The sequence below is a fragment of the Lissotriton vulgaris genome, chromosome 7 (genome assembly GCF_964263255.1).
Source record: "Lissotriton vulgaris chromosome 7, aLisVul1.2, whole genome shotgun sequence".
In the NCBI taxonomy this organism is placed as follows: Eukaryota; Metazoa; Chordata; class Amphibia; order Caudata; family Salamandridae; genus Lissotriton; species Lissotriton vulgaris.
Genome location: NC_141695.1, coordinates 1,249,712,142 through 1,249,724,185, shown reverse-complemented (window position 1 = coordinate 1,249,724,185; position 12,044 = coordinate 1,249,712,142). Strand labels below are relative to the sequence as shown.

The window sequence follows — 12,044 nt, the reverse complement described above, 5'->3', positions numbered from 1 at the left end:
GGGCTCGAGTCTCGGCAGGGACGCTAACCATCCTGTGATTCTGGGCAAATCACGTAACCCCTTCCATGCTGATGACGGCCCCCAGCCATCATGCATCACAGTGCTCGTATGCTGATGACGGCTGGGGGCCGTCATGAACCTGCCCTCTCTTAAAAACGGCCGCACAGGCGCAGAATCGCGGCCGCGCCCAAGGGGTTAATCTCTCCGCGCCCAACAAAAATGAATGCTGTCCATCTGTACCTCAATTGGTGCTCATGTAAAGCGCTCTGATACCTTCGGGTCAAGTTTGCGCCATATAAAACAAACAAAAAAACTGGCAAACATATTTTATCAGTAAATGAGGTGTCCTACAGATGTCTCACATTGTTCCATACTGTCTCGCCATTATTCAATCAATAAATGGGACCACTACGTAGGTATTCCTCGTGGACTCAAAATACACTCAAAACCCAAACAGCCCCCAATTACATCGGAAGCTCACCTTCATGGAAGACATCGAATCCCACAAGTATTGTCCAAAGAAATGCGAAAAATGGATGAACGAAAACGTCCAAACGTTAAATCCACAGAAAGGAGAACTGATATTAACATCACCAAAATCTAAAAGAATAGTGACCCACAATTTTCTCTAAGAACTCTCCATGGATGGTTTCACACCTATCGGCAGGATGCGCTCAAACAATTTCAAGAATCAGTTATGGCAACGCGACATTAGCAAGAATTGCAGCCGCCGCCTCTCTCACGCGAAAGCAGTGTCCCAGCGGGGTGCCAGATTAATCACCGACAAAAAAAGATCCGACCACTTTAGGCAAATTGTACCTGCATCTCACCTGAAACAGCAGCCAGACATTCGTATTCAAAAGGCACTTCGATTAGGATCTATTGAAAACTGCGCATTTACACCCACTACTGAGTCGACCCCCCTGTCTCTTACTCCTCCAACGTAATTCTCAATTCCCCGTACAATTTTGTTCCCATATTCCCTGTATAGTTTGTTAAAATTGTAAAGTGCACTGCAATGTGCACTTGCGCTGAATAAAAATTAATAAAAGAGCACTGTGGTCTCCTGGGTTAATAAACGATTCGCTGAGTCATGGACCGGTGCTAGGGCAAGGATTGACTGAAGGTGCAAGTCTGGAGTCCTACTTTTATTTCAACTATGCCTGAAAGAACATTGCATTGAAAAAACTTGAAGGCCGAATAAGAATAGATAGATAGATAGATAGATAGATAGATAGATAGATAGATAGATAGATAGATAGATAGATAGATTGAGGAGTAGATTCAAAAGGAGGGACGGAGGGAGAGGGAAAGCAACTGTGAATCAATGTCTTTTAGAGGTTTATCCTGGTATCCTGTTGGGGTGGGGGGGGGGGGGGGGGGGGTTATCCTGCCTGCATCTGTGAGACCTTGACCTGCAGGACTCCAACCAGAAGACTGCCTTGGAGGGAAGCAGAGCTTGGACTAACTTTAGGGCACAGTCAGCTGAGCCTTACAAGTTGAACATACTGTACACAGTTGAGTGATGTGCAGAATACATCAAGAGTGGGTCACTGTAGCGGCAGTAGCCCCAGCCTGCACCATGGCTGCTTGTACAATGCACTGTTGAATATTCCCAGTCTTGAAGTGGAGAGCAGGGGGCACAGGGCACTATTCAGAGACCTCTTTTTAAGAGTCAGAAATGAACTTCTCAAAACCTATTATGCTTAGAGCTCAGTACTGGCTGCTAAGGGATTCACAAATATTACATGGAGTACTCATGGAAATCTATGGAAGTAGTACATTTCCCCGAGTCCTACATGTACCGGACAAAATGCATTGATACGTATGTAGGTAAAGTGCCTATACCAATGTACTTTTTTCCTGTGAAGGTAAACTATATTTCCCTGAGGAGAATATTCTTCTCACCAAAATGTATTAGATGTACCCTTCGCTTTCCCACAACACTCAGTCTTGACTTCTTCAGGATAGTTTTTGTGTACTTAAGCGCTGGGAAATCCCAAGACAATAAGGGCAACTAACATCCATTAAGAGTTGACTTCAAGGGTGTTCACAAGACTTTGCATGACTGCCCCCTTCCTGTACACCCCCTTTTCTCCCGTTCACCCTCGCATGATTCAATCAACAGGATTTGTAAATCTAACTTACTTCCCACCTAAGTGACACCTAGCTGTACAGAATGTTAGTGCATATGGGCCTCAGTGAATTTCAAAGTGAGAGTAAGTCAGGGACAAATTTAGACTAATTTCTTCACTCCAGATATTTGTGAACCTGGCCTTCCATCATAGATAAAATAGCGCCCTTTGTTTGCAAATTGGGACAATTTTTAACTTAGATTGTATAAGTGTTTTCCAAGGTTTGGAAGACTGCATGGATGTGCGTTTGTTGCAGGCAAAGTTTGCTTTAATATCAGAGACCTCAAAAATAAACACTGACCATCCAGACGATAAAACAGGCCCCCAAGCAGCCAAAAAATGGCCGACATACACACTTGTCAGACCAGCGTATGGACACTGCCTGACTGCTAAATAGAAAAGTCCGACCCTGTGTTTACATCGATGTTTTCTAACAGAATGGATAAAGGTCTTAGAGATAGTGTAATAGCTGTAGTTAGCCATTAGCAGATTGCATGCAAAGTGGTATTATGAAGTGTATCAGAGCAGAGGAATCACAATAGAGGTGGACAACCTGCACTGCTCCCCGGGAACATTAGCCAAGGGTCAACAGTGGTTTTAAAGTTCTGGGCTTCTTTTTTAGCCAGTAGGAGGGAGAATAAATATATGGAAAGTATGTGGCTTACAATGCATCCATTCAAATACCTGGAACTCAGCTTTTGCTTAAATAAAAAGGTCAATTTCACAAAAATCATATCAGCTTTATAACACACTTGTCTTCTGAGGCCATATTGTCTACGGCAACATCTGACGGACATCGTATTTCCAGGGATGTCCTAAAGCCGTGAACAGAAGAAGCATCACCCTTCGGCGAGATAGACCTCGGAAGCATCTTTGATCCTAATCAGTAGGTGTAGCATCAACCACGAATGACAGCATGAAGAGAAATGCATTCTTGGAGCGGAAGCATTAAGACTCTTCTCAACCCCATCTGTCTCAATATCATCCTTGGGGAGTAGAACCTCCGAGGCCACCTCTAAGCCACAGCCTGAAGGGGTGACTTATTTTGGGTGTTTGTATCCTAGGAGTGCCTTCGCGTTTGGACGAGTGTTGCAGTTTCAAAAAGGTAACCCTAGGAGCAGTCCATCACCCTGATCTGCAGGGGTTTCACCTTTTTGTATTGAAAGTGACACTAGCCATCCTTGATGGGGGGACTATCTCATTTTGAGAGCATTAAACTAAAGGTGACAGTTCTCAGGCTGGTCCTACCACTGGCAGATTGTTCTTATTGCAGGAACCGTTAATGCCCCCGGCCGGACCTCTACTCTAGACTCCTCGGCGTAGGAGTTGCAGTTTAAGCCTTCTAAAGCACCAGGTCTGAGAACTGTGGCCATTGTCAGAATGGCCTATCTTTAGAGAGTTCTGAGAAAGGCATTCCAATCTCAATAGAGGTGTAGATAACTACCAAATTGACCTAACAATCCTCTTATACTGATCCAAATATCCCTTAAACACTGCTACATCGCAAATCCCCCAGAAATGAAAGTAAATTACCCAAAAATGAAGATGATTCTAGGAGAGCTCTGCATGGGGAGCACGGTCAACATTAAGGGGTCATCCAGTGAATGATGTGACAATTCATCGTAAAATCCCAGATGATATTCTCAAACAACGCGCCTTTCTAAAAGGCCTACTGTTACAGATTGTCAGAGATGCAGGACTGGAACTGTCTTGTCTCCACATTGGTTGTCCACTTTAAAAGACAAGACTGGTCATTGGGCTAGAGGAAGTCCAAAGATGAGACACGCTCGCTTGCTGCACACCAAAGAGATGCTTGAATTAATGGCTGACACTTTCAATAAGCTGCTAAAACAGCCAATGATAGGTCACAGATGCCCTGGGATGCAAGGCACCATCATCGTATCGCTAAGGATTGCTTCATGTACCACAGAGGACCACTCTCACCATAGACGATGATGGCGGCTGAGGAGCTGCGTCGCCGTGCCACGATGTTCTTCGCCACACAGGTGTAGTTGCCGGTGTCAGCCAGCCGGGCTTGCTTCACTACCAGACTGTGGCCCACAGTGATGTAGAAGTTGGTATCTAGAGCCGGGTCCACCATGTCTTCATTCTTCAGCCATTCAACCTGGAGGAGGAAGAGAAGAAGAGAATGGAGAGAGTGAGAGAAGAGAGGGAAAAAGCAGGAATCAGAGGGATGGGAACAGGAGCAGAGATTAAGACATTGAGATGAAAGAGAGATGATTGAAGGTAGATGAAATTAAAGGAGGCAAAGGGCTAGAAGGAAAGGGATTGAGAGGTGGAGAAAGGGAAGAGAGACAGAAAGGGGAGAAATGTAAGAAAAGAAACGAGGACAGACATAATGACACTTAAAGACATGTCAGAGAGAAGGGAAAGAGGACAACAAGCCAAAATGATAGGGCAGGGAAGAAAGGAAAAAAAGAAAAGAAAAGATGAGTAAGTATGGCAGTGGGAAAAGAACAGAGTTGAACACATGGAAAGAAAATCAGGCGCAAAAGAAAGGTTCGGAATGAAAGGGAGAACGAGAGAGAAAGCAAGAAAGAGAAAGGGTGCGAATGAAAGAAAGTGAGGGAGGCAACAAAATGATAGAGCTACAGACATTGAGTACAGTGCGTGAGAGGCAGGAGCAGGGAAAGAAGGACAAAGACAGTGGCCAGGACTGAAACACAAATAGAATAGATAGAGGAGTCAAAGCAATTAAAACGAACGGATTTCAGGGGTGCAGCATTACCATAAAATGTAATCTTCAGGATTGGAATTCTCCTTCAAACAGAATCATGGCCATAAAAGGGTTGTGCAGAACAACGGTTTTTTTTTTATTTAGATCCTCGGTCTTCTGTAAATCGCTGTCACAAGGAGAGATGTTCTATTCTTATGAAATGATTTGATTTTATTACCCATGTCCAATTCGGCCTTTTGGGGGGTCTGTGTGCTGAACTTCGAGGGGGTTTCACTCACCTCAGCAGGCGGGATTCCCTCAGGGGGCCGGCATGGCAACTCAATCTCTTGGTCCAGGGGCACCTCCTTTGGCAACGGTTCCTGCTCGAAGTTCTTCCTGAGATCTGGAAAAAAAAAACAGGTCACAAAGCGGGAATTGTCTTTTCTGGACGCAGATGGCTTTTCAGGAGCCACAAGAAGCATTAGAATAAGCCTAAGAGGTGTAAACAAACAAGCCAACTTTTTAACAGGGAAGTGGGAGAGGTTGAAAAAAAAAATCGGGACCATGTATTTCCCCCCATTAAGTTCTATTAGAAAAGAGGCAGTTTCAGGTGGGAGACACCTAAAATAAAGTCATTTTGGCCTGAAAAAATCGGTCGTATTCCATCCTGAACGGGGTCTGTTGCCATTTTTGTGTAGAGTACAGGGCATTTCCACCGGTGTTACGTCATCTTGCAGTCTTCCTAAATCTAGGGCCAGATTTAATAACATTTTGCGTCACGGTTGCCCCCCTTTGTGGCACATCCATGATGCAAAAGGCTAGTAAATATTTACAAAGCCACACAAGGGCTGATTTGTGCTGCCTTTCACGGGTTTGTTCTACTAGTAATAATAATTCCTATTTGTACATAACACACCTTGCAGAGGCTCGCCCATCTAGGGGGAGCTGTGCCTATGGCGGTGATGCTGGGGCCCGAACCGGGGCAGGGGCGGCTCTAGGCTCATGGTGGCCCTGTGCAGGGAGCGTAGGTAGGGTGCCCCGGAAGAGGGGATCCGGGCGGGGCGGAGGCCAGTGAAGAGGGGGGGTCAGGGTGTTTGGAAGTGGAACAGAGCCGGAGGCCGCCAAATCCCTGCCAGGGTCTGCCACGCAAATATGTATCCAACCTCAGAGGATTATTATATTTAGGTAATATATTGGCGTGGTGGCCCCTGGGGTTTGGTGGCCCTGTGCAGGTGCACAGCTTGCACATGCCTAAGGCCGCCCCTGACCGGGGGCCGAGACGCAGGTCGCCGCAACCTTTGGGGTAAGTGAGGGATTGCTTGTCTCGGGCGCGGCACCCGAGAACCCTAGAATGCTTTCGGGATCGTTCCCGGAGATATGGGCAGACCAGCACTTTAAAAGGTGCCAAGTGGAGGAGGGCATGTCTTTTTTCCGCACTGCACCTCAGGACCCCGATGCCCTCGCCCTAAGGTTTCAAGGTGCTGGGGGCCACCGGGGAGATTAAGTGAACTATTGCCCAGAGTCACAAGGTGCTGAGCTGAGCTGCCACCGGTGCCGGGGATCAAACCATTAGCCCAGAGCTCCGGGGTCAGCCACTCTGGCCGCTGTGCCACACCTCCTCCTTTGTGGAAAAAAAAAGAAAGTCATGCACTAGTGAGGCTTGCGCTGCATTGTGTTACATTTCATTCTGGGAGACGTTCCATGGGTGGAACATGGGCGCTCCCATGCATCCACCAATGGATTTAACGCAATCCCAGATTTACAAAGGTTTGTAAACGTGGAATTGTGTCAAATCGCTATACCTCCTAAAAGATGGCGTAACGAGGAGAAAAATCTTTCCTCTCCTCATTAGTTCCTCTTTCTATGTGTGCAGCACACGAGGAAAAGGCCTCAAGAGATTGTTTCTGCGCAGGAAGGTATTCTTTCCTACATGAAAACAATTCTCCTTGTACCGCTTGCACCATGGTTGGCTCTAGGCTGACTGAAGTGCACTAGCGCTATGAGAGGGCAGAAGTGCACCATATCTTAGTAGATGTGGCATATTTCTGCTCGCTCCCTTTCACGCAACGCAACGCAGGAAGTTGCCTTGCTGCGCTACATGACGTAAAGGTTAGTAAATACGGCCCTTAGTGTCAGAATGCATTAGACGACGCCCGAAATAACATCATCTTCCATAGCAGGCATCGCCACCACTATGAACTGAGCCACTACTGATTGCCTATGGCAGCCCAATGGGCAGAAACCATTGCCTTCTCGGTCAAATGACTTTGAATGCTTACATTTAGGAGTATATGTAGGTGGACTTGTATAGTGGGAACATAGCATGGATTCGTGAATAACAATGGGGGAAATTTAAATTATGCTGGTGAAAGTCACAAAATTCACAAATTGCACATCAAGCAAAAATCGCCAAATGTCTTGATATTTGATATTATATGATTTCACATTATTTTCACCTGATGGACAATCGTTTGTGTAGAAAGATCTTGCTGAGAAAAAAATGTTCTGCTTGCACCATTCTGTTGCCACTATCGTGCACGCTAAGTTTGCCCTCGCATGAAAAAAAGTCTTGCAAGACAGCGGCAAACAACATTCTTTCTATAATTCTGTTTAATGTTTGCACTTCCCAATTTAGTAGAGGGCTAAACAAACTGGGAGAGTACATTTTGTTCATGTTTATAGCAGAACACTTTACATGCAAATCGAAACTCACAGGTTCATAGTTATAATAAGCATAGGCAAAGACAATAGGTCTCGCCTTTGTGATCTATTGTCTTTGCCAGTGGGTTTTAGCAACGGCGCACAGCATCCACAATGCTGTGCAGTGCGGCTAAATTAAAAAAAAGAATAAAGCTTTGATGTGACTGCCTGCCGCAATTTTTATGCATACACCTACAAAATGATGTGGGCGCTTTTTCATTTTAGTTAGCGATCTGAGTTGGATTGGTAACTAAAAAGAAAAAAATTTGCAAAAGCGTTGTTTTAGGTCGAGCATGGCAGCGCATGCGCTGCTCTGCAAGGCATGATGTATTCATGTATGGACTTGAAGCTCCGCCCATATTTTTCATTGGCTTGTATCATTGTCCACTGTAAACTGTGGCTTATCATCGGTCAATAGGCTTGGTATTCTATCCTTAGTACCTCCTTGTGTCATTTTGTAACCTCCCATGAGGACACCTCCGTTACGTGTGTTGGTACTCAGTAGACTTTAATTACAGCCTCCAAGCAATGTTTTCCCAAATAGCTTTTGGGACACCTCTCTAACGCTATAAAAAAATATCTATAGTACGGGCAACAAACACATTTACAATGCAATAGGTCTCACATTTGCTAGAGTTTCAGCTATTGGAATTGTAAATGACAATGCCTTTTATTTATATGTTTTAAAAACAACACGTACATAAAAGGCAATGCCAATAGCTCAAAGTCTCATAAATGCGAGACCTATTGCATTGCAAATGCTTGTTTTAAAACAGGCGACTGAGGGGAATGGAAGCAACAGAGTGCAGGGTGAGGGAAATGGCGAAGCAAGACAGGCATGGCGGTAATCGAATGACAAAGCAACAGGAAGGGTACGGGAACACCAAAGCAAAACAGGAAGGGATGTGAAAGCAACAGAGGGGAAGGCTGGAAGGAAAGTAACACAGGGGTTGGGAGAAAGCAGCAAGGAGGGCATAGGTGGAGGAAACAATAGGAAGAAGCCCAGATGTGACAGCAAGAGGGAAGGGGCTGGGAGAAGCTTTCACGGAAGAGAGAGTAGCACTAAGTAACACAGAATACAGAGGGAGAAATATACACTCGGAAGATGGCTCAAATACACATGCACTCCAATGGAGTGCTTCACATATAGGAATAAAGTAATGCTTGAAAATCAAACAGAGGAAGCAGAGCTACCAGCAAATCAAAGAGACTGTAAAAAGACAATGCTCCATAGGAGGATTAAACACTATTGACAAGCCTGGACACAAGTACGAGACAGGCAAATTTGAGTGACAAGAAAAGCCAACTAATGATAAGCAATGGGCATGTTCCAAGCCCGTCTATGTTCTTGGTAAGCCATAATATGCCTTGCAACAGCATACAGCGCATTCACTGTCTAGTGGGCTTGATCTAAAAACATTGGCATGAGGTGTGCCTAACTGTGACTTCAATCAGGTATTCCACTATAAATTAAGCAGAATTCAGATATATGGTTTTAGTTTAACGCTTTTATATTGCATATGATGATGAATTAAACAAGCACTAGCAAAGCCAGTAGGCCTGAGACTATTGCCTCGGTCATTGCCTTTTGTTACTGCTGTACAACATGGGTATCGTCGACTTTGCCAATGATTTGTAGCCATGCTGTATAGCAGCATGACCAAAAATTATGACACAAATGAATTATGATGTATCCAACATTAATGCACGTTTAATTTTTAAAAGGGCATTAGCCCTAGTTGCGTCAAAGTGCTTTTAAAAATTAGCTTTAGCTACACTGCAAAGCATCCATGCAAATGTACAGCATGGCTACAAAGCACTGTCAAAATGAATAGCTCTCACATCCGACATCTATTGGCAAAGATTTGCTAATAGGTCTCGGATCTGAGAGCTATTGGCTTTGGTAATATGAGAGCTATTGGTTTTGCCGATAGGTCTCGCCTATGTAAACCCTATTGACCTTGTCGTCGTGGGGTGGAGTGGCATTGCATGGAGTGGAGTATCACTGTGTGGAGTGGAGCAGAGTGGCACTGTGTGGCGTAGAGTTACATTGTGTGACAATGTGAGGAGTGGAGTGGCATTGTGTGTAGAGGAGTAGAGTGACAGAGTGGTATGGAGTGGCAGGGAGTGGAGTGGAAATATATGGCATGAAGTGGAATTATGTGGCATGGAGTGGAATCGTGTGCCATGGAATTGAGTGACGTTGACTGGAGTGAAAGTATGTGGTGTGGAGCAGAATTATGTGGCTTGGAATTATATGGCACAGAGTGGAACTACGTTGCATAGACTGGAATTATATGGTATGGGGTTGTGTTGAGTGGCATGGAGTGGAATTATGTGGCATGGAATTGTGTTAAGTGGTGTGCAATTGTATAGCGTGAAGTGCAATTGTGTGGAGTGGAATTATGTGGCGTGGAGTGGAATTATGTGAAGTGGTGTGGGGAAATGTGGAGTGGCATGGAATTAATGGAATGGAGCAATGGAATTATGTGGCATGGTGTGGAGTGGAACTGTGTTATGTAGATTAGAATTATGTGGAATGAATTTGTGTTGTGTGAATTGTAATGCGTTGAGTGGAGTGGAATTTGTGGCTTGGCTTGGAGTGGAAAATTGTGACATGGAGTTGAGTGAAATGATGTGGTGCGGAGTGGAATATGTGGCATGGAGGCTTATTATGTGTAGTGGAACTATGTGGCATGGAGTAGAATTATGTGTAGTGGGGTGGGATTATATGGCATGCAGTGCAACTGTGTGACGTGGAATGTGACGTGGAATGCAATTGTGTCACCTGGAGTGCAACTGTGTGATGTGGAGTGCTATTGTGGAATGTTGTGGGATTGTGTGGTGCAGTGTGGAATTATGTGACATGGCATGGAATTGATTTATGTGGCATAAAGTAAAACTATGTGGCATGGACTTCTGTGGCCTAATGTACAATTGTGTGGCGTGATTTGTGTTTCTTTGAGTGGAGTGGAATTATTTGGCGTGGATTGGAGTAAAACTGTGTATAGTGGAGTGGAATATTGTGTCAGAGTGGAGTGAAATTATGTGGTGCGGAGTGGAATTATGTGGGGTGGAGTGGAATTATGTGGAGTGGAATTATATAGCATGGACTGGAGTGAAATTATGTGCCATAGAGTAGGATTTTTGTGGCTTGGAGTGGATTTGTGTGGCCTGGAATTATGAGCTATGGACTTGTGAGGTGTGGAATTGTGTGATGTGTAGTGAAATTGTATGAAGTGGAATTGTGTGGCATGGAAAGGTGTGGTGTGGAATTGTGTGCAGACCTAACTACAAAAAACAAAGAACACGGATGGTTTTGGAAACACTGAGAAAGCAAGAGGAGGAACGTGAGGATGAAGGCAGTAAAAAAAAGTAGTCAAATTAAACAGCAAGTGGTGAAAAGAAGAGTGTTTGTATATAAAGAGAACGTTCTTCTGGAGTCGCGAGAAGACTTGCGTCGTGGAAAAAGGACGTCTGAAGTTTGTAACAGTGACCGGAGGAACTATCTGGATTTAATGTGTCTGCGATGGAATGTGGCTTTGACATGTAGGAAACATAGGCAATGACACCTGTTGTTTGAAATAAGCTTGAATTCCTTAAGTAAATGAAAGAAGGGTTTAAATAAAGGTATCCTGGCTATTACAAATAAGAAGAGAGGAATATAAAAATGTTTATGCTTTCAAAATATGCGCATTGTAAATAGCTGTGAAAGTACATTGTTTTTTAAATAGGATATTATGTAGCAATTTGAGTCAAAGTGGCAGTGCAAGTAGATTTCTTACAATCGGGTAACAGTTGGAGGAATGAGTCACAAGGCCAGTTTAAAGTGTGCAGCGAATGTTTATAGTGAAGATGGGCAGGGGTGGGAGGAGGGGCATGGGGCAGGATCACGGAAAAGTGGTGGGTGAAGGGGGGTTTGTACCTGAATAACTGTGTGAGCGGTGGAGGCACTCTAATAAAAATGTATTAATCGGTGCTCTGTGCATTGCGCCACACAAAGAAAAGGAAATAAGGACTGGCGTGTGCTGGCCAACTACAAAGTAGCAAAGATGAGTGGCAATACAGTCAACTAATGGTATGCAATGGGTGTGGTGCAGCAAGCCCCATGTTGTACACAATGTTAATGTTAATGTTGATGTTAATGAAATTTCTAAAGTGCGCGAATACCCTGGGGTGTCTTGGCGCTGAACTGAAACGCAAACCCTGAGAAGAATGGAAGGGGGTGGGGTTAATTTGAAAAACAGCCAAGTTTTCAATTCTTTTCTGAAGAAGAGGAGAGAGTTGGCCTCTCCCATGTAAGCAGGAAGTGTATTCTATAATTTGATCGCGCAGTAGGCAGTACTACGACCTCCCCAACTCGCAGTTCGGATCCTTGGTACCAACATTAATCTGGCATTTGTAGACCTTAACTGTCTGCCTGGGTGATATCGTGAGAAGAGGTGTTTCAGAGGCACCTGTTCTGTCCCATTCACTACTTTATAGGCAAGGCAAAGTACCTTAAACTTAATACGTTGCACCACAGGCAACCA

At 44.6% G+C, this 12,044-nt stretch overlaps 1 protein-coding gene across 1 annotated transcript in view; it reads right to left on the bottom strand.

The window, feature by feature from the left end:
• Positions 1-12,044, bottom strand: part of UNC5A (unc-5 netrin receptor A) — a 909,459-nt gene that overhangs the window by 356,448 nt on the left and 540,967 nt on the right. The window contains exons 4-5 of the mRNA XM_086931766.1: positions 5,112-5,215; positions 4,080-4,260 (exon numbers count right to left, since the gene is read on the bottom strand). Coding sequence (XP_086787892.1) covers positions 4,080-4,260; positions 5,112-5,215 — 285 coding nt within the window. The remainder of the gene's footprint in view (positions 1-4,079; positions 4,261-5,111; positions 5,216-12,044) is intronic.